At 42.7% G+C, this 17,417-nt stretch overlaps 1 protein-coding gene across 4 annotated transcripts in view; it reads left to right on the top strand.

Annotated features, from left to right (window-relative positions):
* Nucleotides 1-17,417, top strand: part of LOC134205851 (uncharacterized) — a 114,483-nt gene that overhangs the window by 20,326 nt on the left and 76,740 nt on the right. Inside the window, exons 1-2 of one of the 4 annotated variants that reach the window (XM_062681485.1) lie at nt 15,989-16,241; nt 16,922-17,164. In XM_062681485.1, coding sequence (XP_062537469.1) covers nt 17,030-17,164 — 135 coding nt within the window. In that variant the 5' untranslated portion in view covers nt 15,989-16,241; nt 16,922-17,029. Of the gene's footprint in view, nt 1-15,988; nt 16,242-16,637; nt 16,796-16,921; nt 17,165-17,417 lie in introns of those variants that run through there. The other 3 variants (XM_062681488.1, XM_062681486.1, XM_062681487.1) reach the window with 3 other exon arrangements.

The raw sequence follows: 17,417 nt of genomic DNA, 5'->3' as shown, positions 1-17,417 counted from the left end.
TTTTATTCTGCTGTTCCGATTTTCTTTTTTCAGTTCCGATATTTATATTTTCGAGAACAATTGAATTAAAATCAATTGGATGGTGAGCACCTTTGACAGCAGAAACAATCGATGATTTTGGTTCTTTATCTTTTTCTTTTTAAACCAGCATGGATATGAAAGTGTAAGATGGAATTAACGAAGCTTTCAGGTATCTCAGTTAAGTTAGTTTGTCATGGTTAATATAGAGTTACAAAAAAAAAGTCATTATTGGCTTATCCCCAATGTCAAGGCCATTTTACATTTCAATGGTTCGATTCATGGGGTTTAGCGACTGATTCATTTAGTTAACTTATTTGCGAAATAATTTATTTATCCTAATTGTCCTAATAGTCGTATCAGTTTACATATTCGACTAGTAAATGGTACGGCGTTTACCAGCTGGTGATTAAAAAGTTTGAGTGATTTTTCAATCCGCTATTGGTATATTATCAATAACACAGCGGAACAAAATTTAACCTTTTGCGGGTCCTCAGAACCAATTGATGTGTCTTCAGTAGATTTTGGCTCGCTGAATCCGAATCTGTCCTCAGATATGCTCTAACACGTCCAAATTTTGAGATATAGCTAGATTAATACCGCTAATTTGAAGAAATTGGCATTTTTCGAAGGACTTTCATAAAGTATATAAACATAATTTTAGGTTAATCAATACCCGAAACGATATAAGCACATCTGATCTAATGAATTTCCATCAGATTTGCACGTTACAATTGTTTTCTATTCGGTTTTCCTTGAATTTAAGTTCAGTGAATTTAATTTAAAAATATTCCATGTAAGTTCTTCTTCCTTCTTCTTATTGGCATTACATCCCCCACTGGGACATTGCCGCCTCGCAGCTTAGTATTCATTAAGCACTTCCACAGTTATTAACTGCGAGGTTTTTAAGCCAAGTTACCATTTTTGCATTCGCGTATCATGAGGCTAACACGATGATACTTTTATGCCCAGGGAAGTCGAGACAATTTCCAATTCGAAAATTGCCTAGAAAATTGCGAAAAGACCATCAGCATGGTCTTGCTTTGTAGCCGCGCGTTTTACCGCACGGCTAAGGAGGGCCCCATGCAAGTCCGTTTCAAAAACTTGCATGCAAACGCCATCACCAACAGTTCGAAGCCACCAAAAATCAACAACATGCGGACCTAGGAACTGGGATATGAAAATATTGAATGAAGTATAGAGATACTAGTCAGTTTGTAAATAAATGTTTCATTCAACTTTTAATAAAATATCAATTTTTTTTCATTTTATGCTCAACATTTCTCCTCCTCCTAAAATGTTATTCTGCTCGATTTCTGGTTGTTTTTTTCGAACGATCAACTTCCAAGAACCACACGTAATCTGGGGTGGCATTGTGCATCTCGATTCGAACGTAATTCTGTCGAGTCGAACATGTTTGACATTACGGCTTTCGATTCGATCTCGAAAACGACTCATCGTTCGAGTATTCTCGAGGAGGTACAAGAATAACGAGATGTTTTGGCATTATGGAGACTCGATAGCACACTGAAAAACGACTCAAGTCGAATGAAAATCACTCGTCACCTTTATAGCTTTCGAATTTTGTTCGAGAGTCATTTCTTGCTAAAAGTTTTTCATCATATTTGTTTTTATTACTCTACGGGAAGAGTATAAATGTTTCATTATTGTATCTTGAAGAAAAGAATGTCATTAGTTTACTTACTTTTCATAATTTCCAGACAATATGCAATCTCTAATTACCCAAAATCCTCGTAAAACCGACTTCAACTTAAATCGTTTTTTTTTGCAGTTTTCACGTATTTCTTGACGATTTCGATAAACCGCGTGAAAAATCTATGGTGAAAATCTGCGTAAAAACGTATATAATCCAAAATCTACGTAAAAATAGTTGAGTTAAATAAAAAAAAACGCGCAAGAGATGACCCAAGTGCATTTAACTAAAACACATGGAAACATCAAAGTAATGTATTATTGAGCTTTAAATTATTTAGCTCAAAATTGGATCTTTAACTCGAATAAATATAATAAATGCTAAAGTTTTTGATGAGTTTGATTGCTCTACGCATGCGGTCGCGTGTACTCAGACGACTAATGGCGGTGGAAGACCGACACTTGATTACAATTAGAGCAATCAAACTAATCAAATACTTAAGCCAAGCAAGCCTGTGGCACAAATCCGCCCAACTCGTTGTTGGGGCATAGAGTGTGATCCTCTCGATTAATAAACAATGTGTACTTGCTTGACTGTGGATATACAACAGTAAAGCACATGTGAAGATTGGACAAATCAAGCATCCGAAAGATATTCAATTTGCAAAACAGAGCTAATTGTGGTTGAAGTTGGTACTCGGATTCTGATGACTTCTCCGCAAACGTGACCTTCAAGTAGTCTTATTGTGTAGGGGTTATCACGCCTATCTAGAAAGTAGGAGGTTGAGGTTCGAGTCCCTACAAGACACGTGGATTCTTTTCGCAAATTTCATATCAATTTGTCCATTTAGAAACATGTGCTGTGCATATGCACAGCCCAGACATTCAACAAAAAATGGTTTACGTACGGCCGAGTTGCCGAATAATATGCAACTAATAATAAAACTTATAATTTGTGTCGTAACTATATCTCAATTTATAAAACATGTCCTATTGGCATAATGTTTTAATCGGTTTCAACTGCTCAATAAAAATATAGATTTTATAGTCATTGAGCACGATTTGCTTGTTTATATATTAACTGCCAATTCATGCCCTGAAGGATGCCTTTCCAACAGGCAACATGCTACACATGCTACACGCAGATGAAATTATCTCTTATTCTCTCTGTTTACTCACATCCGCCATATGCTGAAGATTGTCTCTCCAGCGGGCGACATACTAAACACGGAGAAAGCTATGTCTTATTCTCTCTGTTTACATTAAACCATATTTCATCCGCAATTTCGTTTGACAGAACGTACTCGCTGTACTAGCACCATTCGAAATCTTGTACTGCAACTGAATGGAGTCGAACGAAATACTTAATGCCGCAATTTTTTCGAAACGGATGCAAAAACGTACGAATCGAGTGATTTGATTCGAGATGCGCAATGCCACCCCTGTTCTCATGTTGCAATTGTGTTGTGCTAGAATATAATGCGAACATAATGATCCAGAAAGTTCCTTTCTTTTAATCAACAGATCGGATTGCAATTTGAACAAATTCAAATCCTCAGAGCATTCAAGCCACATTCACTGATAAAATACATTCCAGCACTCGGAAAATAAGTTGAAACTTAAACATTTTGTAACTTCATCGTAAATTTTCTCATTCATGCCGTTGTTTTGTTAAATTAGAGAAATATCAGAGTGCAGAATTGGCGGATCATCCAACCATATGCTCGGATAACTGTAACATGTTGAACAGCACACAAGTGGAGCGGAGCCCAAGTATTTTTTCCTCTGGCGCATAACTTTGCGTCTTAGCACATAACAAAGCTTGATAAAACTAGTGAATTTTTTCCCGTTTCACTGTTATAAACTGACCATAGATAAAAGAAATTGCATTGGGATTATTGCAACATCCACGCAGCATTTTCAACGCAAATCAAAAAAAGTCTCCCACGCACGGGTAGGTTGTTGACGTTTTCCGGTTTCTGTTGCGAGCAATCGAATGCAACTTATCGATTCGTTGATTGACTAAATGATAGTTTCCCGCCCAAATTTCTATCATAGGAATATTGGAATGATCATAAATAGCAGGAATAATCAAAATAAATAGAGCTGCGTACAGTTCTCGTACTTACTTTATTCGAATGAACATAATAAAGGAGCTTCAATTGACAGTAAATACACCATATCAGTTGGGCAATTATTGCAAATTTATCGCGCCAGAGGAAATACAATATCATACTCACATTCAATAGAACTTACTTCAATGAAAACATATTATTTTTTTTGCTTGGACAAACTATTATATTGAATTCTTGTTACTTTTCTCTCAAAACCATTCCCAGAAAATAACCAGGCTTGTATACAAGTCTTCGAAGGTGGCTTGCATAAAACATATTTTTAAATAACTTTCACTTACTAAAAGTGTAGATAAATCACACTTATTATGTTAAACTTGTTCAAAATGCACCACATTTCGAAAGATTAGATGTTTGTGATCCATTTTGGACCTTGATTGACTAGTCATTCATTTTATAGGGTTAACGATGGCTGTTCCAAAATGCTCAAAATCATTGATTTTACGACATTTATTGAGGTATATCTCAAAATCTCGACGTGTTAGAGCAAATCTGAAGTCAGATTCGGATTCAACGATCAAAAATCTACTACGGACACATTATTTGGTATTAGGAACAAAATCTTGTTGAGCTGTGTAATTATCATTATGGAAAGGCAAATTATGGGTAATGCGCACCGTTGGTGATTTGCGCACCTGAAGGAATAAAATATACCCCTTTCCTTGGCCCTCAGCCCTAAGCCCCTTACCCAAGTAGCTCTTATCCTTACCTCCCCGTGGAGCCGGCCGGGGGAAAAAACAACATAAGGAAAGATCGAGTAGCCAACCCCGGTATGAACTGTGGTCGTATGCTGACAAGGAAGGGGGATTTGCTCCTCTCCGGAGGTGCGAATCTGTCAGAGCACCTCTCCATGTTAGAAGCGCCTCACAACAGCGTTCCATTTTCCAAGTGCCAGCGAAGGACTCATAGAAAAATTTTACACTGTGGTCCTGCAAGCCAGCCTTAAAAAATAAGTAATTCAGTCCCGAAGATTTCACAACGTTGTATCGAACAATTTACTATTTTATCGGTCCTCGAATGCGGTAGCTTCTGCTTCCAGTCCGCGATTAAAACACACATACTGCAGCTTCAACGAATTCAGTACCGCTGTCCTATTCTGTACGTCTTACCCGAAGGTACTGGGTGTCAAATCAGAATCTTAAATTGGGGACCGTCAGGAAATCATGTAAGATTTTGAACGTCAATAGAGCCTTTATCTATCGATGGATTTTCGAGATTAATATCTCAATCGACTTGGAATTTGTAAATTTCATTGAAACTTTTGATTATTTACCCAGTAAAAATATCAGAACCAACAAATCTCGTTCATACATTCCCAACTCGAACATCAGATTGATGTAAGTTACGGGCCTTTTGACCCACCACCGTTTCGTTCTCTCCGGGTATAAAAAGGCCCATGATTCGCGCTCGCGCGTCATTTCTGTACAATGATCCACGGTGAGTGATCACAGAGAGCGGGAACGGAGAGCGCACATAACGATGGCGTTGGTAGCGGTCCAAGCATGAATGGCGGTAATTTCTGCATCTGTAGCGGTTTAGCGGCAAACTATCGAGTAGATATCGTCGGCGTCAGCGGCACTCCAGGGAAATTCTCTTGCATGGTTCTGGATCTGGTTTTGTTGCAGAATCAATAAATTGGTCTTTTCAGGACCGCCATTTTATACAAGGGAAGGTTGTTGTTTGAAGAATTTTGTTCTACCTGATCCATCTGGAGCACGGCTCCACTACCTGGAAGGACCTGAAGCTGGTCGGCGTTATAAATTACACCGTCGTTGACTGGTAGCGATATCGGCCAGTGTACCGCGATGTCACGCAATGCACCAACTGCTTCAATTTCGCCAAGTGTGGCGAACCCCATCCGACTGACGAGTGCGACAAAATGGAGGTGGCCGATCCCAAGTGCACCAACTGTGGCGACAAACATCGGGCCACCACAAAGGGCTGCCCAAAGCGAGCCGAGTTCCTGGAAATCCGGAAGAAGGCTTCCACCAGGACCATTCCGAAGAAGAACCGTGTTCCTGTAATCAACGAGGTGAACTTTCCAGCCATCCCGGCTCCCCGTCGTGTGATCCCAATACTCCCACCGCTACAGCCGCACAAGCGACTGGCAGCGGCAGCTGCATCGGTCCAAGCTCCAGCATCGTCGGCACCATCCACCAGCGAATGGCCCCCGCTCCCTCCTCCTGGGTTCCGTCGGCAGTCGGAGAACGAAGCCATCGCACCGGAAGAATCTGCTCCGCTGTACACTCCGGAGCAACTGATGCCGATCTTCGCGCAGCTCGCCACTCGGCTGCGCGGCTGCAAAACCCGCTTCGACCAGGTCTTCACTCTTGGCATGTTCATCATCGAAAATGGCTGCTAGGGTGGGCCTGGTCAACTGGAACGCTTGCTCGCTCAAGAGCAAAATAATTGAGCTGAAGGATTTCCTTGAGGAGAAGGAAATAGACGTGGCGTTCATCACCGAAACGCACCTAAAATCGGAGGTGAACGTCAACATCCCGGATTTCCGCATCGTGCGACTCGACCGGCCGACCAGGGGAGGCGGTGTGGCCATCGCTCTTCGCTACAAAATCAACTGTCGTCTGCTTCCAAGCTTCCAGCTCAGTGTCATCGATCGGTGTCAAAATCACCACTTCGGTCGGCACAACGCGCGCATCGCGGCATACTGTCCAACGCAAGCCAAAGCCGGCGATGGATCATCGGCTGCCCTTCGGAGGGACATCGTCAAGCTTACGCGGAGGCAAGGTCAGTTTATCATTGCCGGCGACCTCAATGCCGAACATCAAGCCTGGGCCAACAGTCGCGGCAATCAAAACAGCACCATCTGGAGCAACGACATGGAGGAAGGCCACTACACGATATTGAGCCCGGATTCCCCCACTCGGCTGAGTCGGTCCGGTGTCCACGCAACCCTCTACCTCTACATAACAAACCTGAGTGATCACGTCTCGCAGCCGGTCGTCTACCAGGAGCTCAGTTCGGATCACTATCCGGTGGTGGCGGAACTGGGCTCCTCGGTAAATCGGCACCAGCAGTTACGGCAAAACTACCACCGAGTGAACTGGCAGCGGTTCCAGCAGTGCGTCGATAACACCGTCGATTACGAGGTGCGTCTGGAGACGCCGGAAAGTATCGACCGCCAGCTTTGCGCTATCGAGGAGGCGATCACGGCGACCCGGGAGCAACACGTACCGACGGCTCGGCAGGTAAGCAACTTCTTAAACATCGATACACTCACCAAAGATTTGATTCGATTGCGGAATGTCACTCGCAGGCAGTTCCAGCGTACTGGACTGCCTGAACTTAAGGCACGCTGCAATCGGATCACAAAAATTATCAAAGCCAGAATGGTGACTAATAACGACTTCTCGAACTTCTCCGCACTCTCCCAGATTATGCTAAGCCATTCTGGAAAATGACCAAAATACTAAAATCCAAGCCTCGGCCCATTCCACCTTTGATCCCACTAGACAATAATGGCTCTAAGGATCGCTTGATAACTCCTGCAGAGAAGGTCAGCTCACACAATCTTGGGCAGAACATCGTCAGTCCACACGAAGCAGCCGTCAATGAGTATGCTAACAACATCCATTTGATTCCCAACGACTTCTCGGAGGAGTTGGAGATCTCATCTGGCGAATTGACGGCCTATATCAAACCATCGAAGAACATGAAGGCCCCAGGCTTCGATAGCATCCTGAATCTCGAGCTCAAACACATGAGTGCTCCATTGTTTGAGCACCTCTCGCTGATCTTTAATCAGTGTCTCCGGCTCAGCTACTTCCCATCGTCCTGGAAGTCAGCGAAAGTCATCCCCATCAGGAAGCCTGGGAAGGATCCTTCCTCCCTCAGAAGTTATCGTCCCATCAGCCTTCTCTCAGGGTTATCCAAGCTATTCGAAAAAGCTATTCATCACCGGTTACTTGAGTCTGCCGAAAATCTCAACATCTTGCTCGAGGAACAGTTAGGTTTCCGACGCGGTCGGTCAACTGTACACCAACTGACTCGAGTTACCAACGTCCTCAGACGGAACAAGTTTGTCTCAAAAATATCCGCCATGGCCTTACTCGATGTCGAGAAGGCATTTGACAATGTATGGCATGATGACCTGGTGTACAAACTACAACGCTACAATCTTCCCAGCTACCTGGTGAAAATCATCAACAATTACCTGTCGGCAAGGACATTCCGGGTCTCAATCAGCGGAGCGAGTTCCAATGCGCACAACATCGTCGCAGGCGTCCCCCAGGGCAGTATCCTCGTGCCCCTGCTTTTCAATCTGTTCACCTCAGACATGCCAGAACCTCCAGAAGGCGGCTTTCTGTCTCTGTTCGTAGATGACACCTCCATCGTCTACAACGGTAGAGTGATCAGAGCGCTAGTGGCAAAACTCCAACGAGGCCTGGATGCCCTGACAGAGTACCTCACCAGCTGGAAGATCTGTATCAACGCGGCGAAGACCCAGGTCATCATTTTCCCCCACTCCAAATCCCCTAGACATGATCCGCCTGGGGACTGTAAAATCATCCTCAATGGCATGTCTGTGGAATGGGCCAATGAGGCCGACTACCTTGGCTTGACCCTCGACAGCAAGCTTATTTTCAGGCAACAGGTTGACTAAACGGTGACAAAGTGTAACGTCTTGTTGAAACTACTGTACCCTTTGATCAACCGCCGGTCGTCATTGTCCCTGAAAAATATGCTTGCTGTCTACAAGCAAATCATCCTCCCTGTGATCGAATATGACATGCCGGTCTGGGAGAGCTGCGCTAAAACCCACCACCTCAAACTTCAACGGGTCCAACACAAATTCCTGAGGATGATCCTCAACACTCCTCTCAGGACAAGAACATCCGAGGTCCACCGTCTGGCCGGAATAAAAATCTTACATGAACGCATTGGTGAGTGTAAAGAAAAGTTTAGGGTCCGTTGCTTGTACTCGGACCAAGAAGCGCTTAGGGCGCTAGTTCCAATCTAGGTTATCAAATTTTTATTGTAAATATTAGTGTACATAGTAGTTAGGTTATCAAAATTTAAAAAACACACCAGCGCCTCCTAAAGGCCGTCATGATACATTATATTTTAAAAATTAAGTAAAAACATAAAAATAATAATAATACAGTGAACGTTCGCTAATTGGGTTTTTTTTCTAAATGGGGCGTTTTTTAGTTGGGGGTTCGCTAATTGGGGCGAAACCCAATTAAAAAGCTGCTAAACGTCAAAATGTGATGTCAAAAACGCGTTGACGTTTTGTTTCCGTGTTTGGCGGGATCGATATTTTCTGGCGCGTAAAATTTTCCTTTGTTCAATGCAAAAAGTAAACAACATTGACGCTTGTCAAAACGCCCCAATTAGCGAACGGCATTCGCTAGTTGGGGTGAGGTCGTGCCCCAATCAGCGAACGATCACTGTAATAACAATAATTAAAATTGAAGTTGGAGGCCCAAGCCGGCCGATCACTGTACATGTTAAAAATAATTGTAGAACAAAAAATGTTTAAATAAATAAGAATTTTACTACTACTTACGAAAACGAATCCAGTTGATAAACGGATGCAGACGGATAAGAACCGTCCAGTTGATAAACGGATGCAGACGGATAAGAACGACAGAGGAAAAAGGACCATTCAGCAGCAGCAGCCGGGCGAGGATGATGACCAAGTGGGAATCCAGCGAGCAGCAGCCGGACGAGGACCGAAGAGGACTCCAGCTACCAGCAGCTGGTTGAGGTGTGGAAAAGACCTCTTCAATGGCACATCCTGGCCGTTGGCATCCGCAGCGAGGTTTTTCCAGAGTTTCCCTCGCTGCTGCCAAAAGGATGATGCTATTTCTTTGCAGCTGCTGGAATCGGATTGACTGTTCTCCTGCCTGTTCTCATGGCAGCAGCAAGCAGTCAAATAGGGTCGGTCGCGACACTGCTGATAATTATTATTATATAAAACCTACCAGTACACCGGCCGGATGAAGAAAAACAATCAAATTATACTCCACTGCACAGTTCTAAAGATCCTTCCACAAACAAACTCGTTGTGAGACACCGGAAGTGGCAAAAGGCACATAAAAACCAGTTCGCTAATACGCGTACCAATTCTTATTGATCGATTTCGTAAACATGCTCAAGGAGGGATACACGAAATCATTTTGTTGACGTTATGGAGGCACCGATTGAATTTGATATGATGTTCCTAGTTTGCAGTCATATGTTATATTGGTTTCAAAGCAGCCATATTGAGCAAGTCATGAATGCCGTGGCCGTAATAAAACCAAACAGTGTAGTATGGATCGTTATGTAGAGAAGAAATCTTTTTCAAAGCGCCAAAACAACCACCAATGAAGTTTACTTCGAGTGATCCGTGTTCGTGCGTGTGAAGAGCTGTTAGAACCTTTTTCAAAGAGGTGCGTCGCACAAAAAAAAAAGAATGTGACAATGAATGAATTTGCTCCTTTGGGCAATGTGCAACCAAATGTTGTAAGGAAAAGTGTGTGGAAGGCAGGACGAGAGATAGAGAGAGAATGAGTGAGAGAGAGGTAGAGTGAGTGTGAGAGATAGAGTGTGAGAGAGAAAGAGTTAGAGGGAGGGAAAGAAAGAGTGAGAGGGAGAGAGAGAAAGAGTGAGAAAGAAAGAATGAGAGAGAGAGAAAGAGTGAGAAAGAAAGAGTGAGAGAGAGAAAGAGTTAGAGGGAGAGAAAGAAAGAGTGAGAGGGAGAGAGAGAAAGAGTGAGAGGGAGAGAGAGAGAAAGAGTGAAAGGGAGAGAGAAAAAGTGAGAGGGAGAGAGAGAGAAAGAGTGAGAGGGAGAAAGAAATAGTGAGATAGTGAGAAAGAATGAGTGAGAGGGAGAGAGAGAAAGAATGAGAGGGAGAGAGAAAAAGAGTGAGAGGGGGAGAGAGAAAGAGTGAGAGGGAGAGAGAGAAAGAGTGTGAGGGAGAGAGAAAAGGAGTGAAAGTATGAGAGAGAAAGAGTGAGAGGGAGAGAGAAAGGGTGAGATGGAGAGAGAGAAAGTATGAGAGGGAGAAAGAGAAAAAGTGAGAGGGAGAGGGAGAAAGAGTGAGAGGGAGAGTGAGAAAGAGTGAGAGGGAAAGAAAAAGAGCGAGAGAAAGATAGAGAGTAAAAAGAAGGGATTTCCAACTAGCATAAGGACTTTCTCCGGTCTCCCTTCATCTCCCAAAAACTATATGATGCTTGTGCCGATAATAATTGCTATCGATTATACTGCTCAATCGGCTCAATCATCTTTTCATCATTTTCAGCACACATGGCCCATCGTGCTAAAAAAATTGTGACCGTAGATTTTCAATTAAATTATTTTAAGTTTATTATTTTAATATGTTGAGGTGCTCCTGAAAATCAAGTGATTATCATGAAAGTGAGTTTATTCGGGCGTTAATGGGTTAAGGCTCAAATTACCGTCATCCAGTCCTTGACTAGAAAGACAGCCACGTGCTCTTACCACCCCCTGTAATAAAACCACCCACCGAGGAGAAAAAGCAGTCTCCAGCTGGAAGGGGGAAGTATTTTTGTTTCAAAACTACATCATCCAATAGCGAAGACATAATTATAACCGGTGAATGCTTCATTTGGTTGTATTTCGCTTTAGTTTTCAAAAAAACTGCCTTTTGCAACTGCCACTGCCGTGCAGTTCATCATTTTGACCTTTTCATTCGAAATAAAATCTTTTTACACTCAACCCTCTTTTTAGGCAGTTTTTTATACGTCACTTCGTTTTACGGCCTCCTTTTTACGGCACGTGACGTAAAAAGAATTTGAAACATTATTGACATCCAAAAGTAAGCCTATAAGAAGGCACTCTTAGAAACCCAAAGAACAAAGTAGATGCTTTGTATATTCATCATTTACCTTCAACAATTGTTCCGTTCCAGGTCATCCAAGAATTTCCTGGAGTCTACACGCGTAACCAAGGACCTAAGGTCTACAAGCGTAACGAAAGAGCTGTTATTTCGTTTTAAAAATGGTTCATGCCCTACTTGATATATTAAACCAAATACTGTTCCAGGTCATCCGAGAATTCCCTGGAGTATAAAATCCAGGCATACGAGTTGTTCTAAGATCTTCAAATTGCCCTTGAGTTTGTATCGAATGGTCTGCCGAATCAACCAAGGCTTCCATAATGTACCCAGCCGTGGTAACAACCCAATTATGTCCTTCGAGTATTTGTCGTTCACTCGCGTCTCACATGTAGGCATATGAGTTGTTCTAATATCTCCAAATTATCCTGGAGTTTGTATCAAATGGTCTGTCTAATCAACCAAGGCTTCCATGATGTCTCCAGCCGCGATATCAACCAAATTAGGCCCTTTGAGTATTTTTCTTTCACTTGCGTCTCAAATCCAGACATATGAGATGTGGTAATATCTCAAAATTGTCCTGAAGTTTGAATGAAATGGTCTGCCAAATCAACCAAGGCTTCCATGATGTCCCGAGCCGCGGTAACAACCCAATTATGTTCTCCGAGTATTTGTCGTTCACTCGCGTCTCAAATGTAGGCATATGAGTTGTTCTAAGATCTCCAAATTTTCCTGGAGTTTGTATCAAATGGTCTGCCGAATCAACCAAGGCTTCCATGATGTCCTAAGCCGCGGTATCAACCCAATTAGGCCCTTCGAGTATTTTTCTTTCACTTGCGTCTCAAATCCAGACATATGAGATGTAGTAATATCACCAAATCGTCCTGGAGTTTGAATCAAATGGTCTGCCGAATTAACTAAAGCTTTCATGATGTCCCAGCCTCGGTATCAACCCAATTATGCCCTCCGAGTATATTTCTTTCACTTGCGTCTCAAATTCAGATATATGAGATGTTGTAAGATTTCCAAATCGTCCTGGAGTTTGAATCAAATGGTCTACCGGATCAACTTCCATGATGTCCTCAACTGCGGACTCCAGGACAATTTGGAGATCTTACAACATCTTACATGCTAAAATTTGAGACGCAAGTGAAAGACAAAATTAAGTTGACACCACGGCTGGGGACACCGTGAAAGTATTATTTGATTGGGTAGACCATTTGATTCAAACTCCAGGATAATTTGGAGATTTTAAAACATCTCATATGCCTGGATTTGAGACGTAAGTGAAAGGCAAATAATCGGAGGACATAATTGAATTGATACCACGGCTTAGAACATCATGAAGGCTTTGGTTGATTTGATAGACCATTTGATTTAAACTCTAGGACAATTTGGAGAACTTACAATATATCATATGCCTGTATTTGAAACGTTAGTGAGATACTAATACTCAGAAGAGAAAATTAGGTTGACACCGCAGCTGAGGACATCATGGAAGCCTTGGTTGATTCATTAAACCATTTGATTCAAACTTCAGGAAAATTTGGATGTCTTATAACACCTCATATGTCTTGTTTTGAGACGCAAGTGAAAGACAAATACTCGGAGAACATAATTGAGTTGATACCGCGACTGAAGACATCATGGAAGCTTTGGTTGAATCAGTAGACTATTTAATTCAAACTCCAGGACAATTTGGAGATCATACGACATCGAATATGCCTGTATTTGAGACGTAAGTGGAAGACCACCCAGACAACCAGAATACATGCATAATAGAATTGTTTTTCTGTTATGCGATGCCTATGCGCACAAATTTCATCGCTTACCAGTCGCGAAAACACTTTTTACGTACAAAAGTGGAGGCGATATAAGTGTATTTCTTATCCGACGTTGCACGGAAGTGTATGCGATGTGCACGATTTTTATGCGAGTTTGTTCGTTATGCATTGCGATGTAGTTTGTGACAACAAACTCTGTTTGACAGATAATCCGATTTCATGTGAGTTTGATTGCAGGAATATGCGATGTCAACAAATGAAGCTGGAATAAACTCGTAAAATAGCCTACTGTGCGGGAAAATTTATAAATAAACTGATGAGCTTTGCACAACAATGCGAATCTGATGAAACTTGGATCGGTAAACGATTTTGATCGTGCATTCTTATGCGATGTGTGGTTGTCTGGGCAAAACTAAGAAGACAAAAATCAGGTTGACACCGCGGCCGAGGACATCATGGAAGCCTTGGTTGATTCGGTAGACCATTTGATTCAAACTCCAGGACAATTTGAAGATCTTACAACATCGCATGTGTCTTGTTTTGAAACGCAAGTGGAGGGCAAATTTTCAGAGAACATATTTGACTTGATACCACGGCTTATGACATCATGAAGGCTTTGGTTGATCCGATAGATCATTTGATTTAAACTCCAGGACAATTTGGAGATTTTACAACATTTCATATGCCGGTATATGAGACGCAAGTAAAAGACAAAATAAACAAAATTGGGTTGACACCGTGGCTGGGGACATCGTGGAAGCCTTGGTTGATTCGGTAGACCATTTGATTCAAACTCCAGGACAATTTGGAGACCTTAAAACATCTCATATACCTGGACTTGAGACGCAAGTAAAAGACAAATACTCGGAGGGCATGATTGGGATGATACCGCGGCTGAGGACATCATGCAAGAATCAGTAGCTTCGGCAGACCATTTGATCCAAACTCCAGGACAATTTGGAGATCTTACAACTTCATACATGGAAGAATTAAAGACGCAAGTGTAATAATCAACGATTGAAGACGCAAAAACAATAATCGAAGGACAAAATTGAGTTGACACCGAGGCTGGGAACATCGGGGAAGCCTTGGTTGATTCGGTAGAGCATTTGATTCAAACTCTAGGACATTTTGGAGATCTTATAACATCTCATATGCCTAAATTTGGAGAAATCTTACAATACCTCATGCAAGACGCAAGTGAATGTATTTGAAAGTATCCTCACGATCAATAAATTAATTGAAATACTAGAAATTTTAGCAAAAATTATTTTTACGTCCCCCCAATAAGTGACGTAAAAAGAGGGTTGAGTGTATAAAGACGTGTCATTTTGGCACCGCTCAAATGTCAACTGACGAATTTTCCGCATTTCCATGGAAAGTTCATAACAGAATTCCTGCATGTAACATCTTTCGGCACATCCGAAATCTTTCCTTATGCAAAATCTTACGGAAGCTTTCAGAATCGAATCTTCCCTAAACGAGTCAATGCTTGTCGATACCGTCAGCTCATATGGAATGGAATTTCCAACTCAAAAGTTCCAAACATTTACAGTCAATTGATGTTGTAACATATCCAGCCATTTAAAACCATTTAAAAATTCACGTTCGATTTTGAGTGTCATTCAACCAACTGACAGTTTTGGCTGGAATAAATAAAAAATGATGGCAATACAAGATGCTCAGAAAACTTTGATTGATTTCTTTTTCAAAGAAAACGACAATTTCCGCTAGTTTTCTATCGTTTCATTCTACAAAAACGGACATCCTTTTTCCGTGTTTTTATGTTGACCGGCAGTAGAAGTCAAACTTTTTCATTGATCTTCCACAAAAAATTTGTTCATGTTCAAAGCTTAACGGCATTGCGGAAGTCTCATCGCCAAAATACCAAAAGATTGTCATTTCGATTTAATCTTATGCTTTTAATTCAGTTATTTGATTTTAAAGTCATTTCCTCAAAAATCGATGAGATTTATCATCTTTCCTCTATTAGCAATATTATCTGAGATTTCTTTTCAGCATATATGAGATCTATTTTGCTAACGGAAGGACATGCCTATCTACGATCTACTTGGTTATCAATATTTAATTTTATATTGAATAAAGAAATCGCTTTCCATGAAAAGTTCTCGGAACACGAAGTTTCTCCATCACACATCGTTTCATCCTCATCATCATAAATTTAGATCAACACGCTCCACCATAAAACGATAAACCAAAACAAGTTTGGTTTTTCATTGAACTTCACCGATCGGCTGCGTCCTTCCGGCCAGCCATGCCAACAACAACAACAAACCTTCTGACATTCTTCCAACCAGTAGAAAACCAAAAGTTTGCCCACGGTGCGATTCTAATCCCAACTCTCCATGTGCCGCACGCAACGCGTCGATTTCTATCCGAGCAAGTTCCGTTCGGCCGAAAGAAAGAGACACTCGACAGACGCAAGCCCTATTTCGGAACTGCCGCCCCAGCAACGACAACACAACGACGGCGACTTCGAACGACCCAGATGCTCAGCTAGAATTTTCCTTGGCGGCGAACCGTCGTTCGATCGCCCTCCCGGCAATGCCTACAAAACGGGTGTCCACTATTAGCAAGTTGTTCATTTAACAATTTAGCACCACTCGATCAAGTTAGGGTTCACCGCTGCTGGCTGCGACAGGGGGACCGGTTGTTAGGAGTTGTGACCGAACGGATTGGGTACACCCAACCAAAGCGCATGCGAAAAGTGAGGAAAAAACCGAAATTGGAGTCAAGCTTACAGAGTGACTGTCGCCAAAGGAAAACCAGTTTTTCATTGGACGAGGTTTTGCAGCAGCAGCAGCAGCAACAACCAACCACAGTAGAAACAGGTAATTTGTGATTATTAGCTGCACAGCTGGATATCAATCAATTCACCACGGCTGGTGATATTCACCACGCTCAGTACCCGCACGAGTGCTCGATCAAGCTTTCGTGACTCTCGGCTTCTAATGGTGACACATGAGAGAGAGCGGGAGAGAGCTTTTCCCGAAATTTCAGCTACCGTGCGAACGATCGTCATAGCCGTCACAAAGTGGGTGGTGGGAGTCGCGATCACTCTCGCTTTCGTTTCGATCATTCGGAAAAGCTGCCCGGTTGGGAGCTTTCCGAAGTCCGACTGCTGCAATGCACTGCACACTGACTTGATGCAGCTATGAGAAGAAAAAAAAAGCGGCGAATGCGGCTGAGGAAAAAGGCAAAAAATAACCAAATTGATCGCGATCAGTGATTGCCGTAGCGCGCTGTTTCTGCGGGCGCTGAAGGTGTTCGACGCCGCGGCAAAAGGCAACTCCGGCTGGGGCCAACCGATCATTACGCCGTTTGGATTGGTTTGAGGCACACCTCGCGCGGGCTCACATCACACATTGGACCCACTTGGAATATTGTTTGTGTTGATTTACTTTTTTTATTTCATGCATTTCCTTCACCTCACCATACCCGTCACGCTCTGTTTGGCCTGCCCCGATCTAACTTCCGGTTTTCCGTGCGCTTTTTCTCCTCTACCTTACAGATTGAAGTGTCCAGTTCAGAGGAGGACCCCACGGGACAAACTGCCAGCAGTAATCAGTTCTCCAAGCAGCAATTCGACAAACTTCCGAAAGCTTTCCGGTCAACGAACATGAAGCCGTTTAGTTGGAGTACGAGTGCGTTGGTGGTCCTGTGCCTCGGGGCCTGTGTCCTGGCCGCCCCCAATGCCATCCGGGTGAAGCGTGGCGACACCGAACTCAGCGACGTTGATCTCACAGGAGCGGAGGTTAGTGATATTCTGTTTCCGTTTTGAAATTCTATTTCGAATTGAACAAATTACCCAATCCGATACTACAACCAAAGTTTACGACCTCTAAAATATTGCTATAAAAGTCGCGGAATGTGTCAAATTCGGAGAACGGATACGAAATTTCGTGTTTTCGGGTGGGAGTGACCAAGTGAAAGGACGCATCAGTTAGCACCTCGCAGTCAAGGTCACGTCTGAATAGGTTCGACCAAATCAGGCGAACGAGTGAGTT

The sequence above is a fragment of the Armigeres subalbatus genome, chromosome 1, assembly GCF_024139115.2.
Source record: "Armigeres subalbatus isolate Guangzhou_Male chromosome 1, GZ_Asu_2, whole genome shotgun sequence".
NCBI classification, from domain to species: domain Eukaryota; kingdom Metazoa; phylum Arthropoda; class Insecta; order Diptera; family Culicidae; genus Armigeres; species Armigeres subalbatus.
Note: the sequence above shows the minus strand (reverse complement) of the source record. Positions and strands in the feature narration are given on the sequence as shown.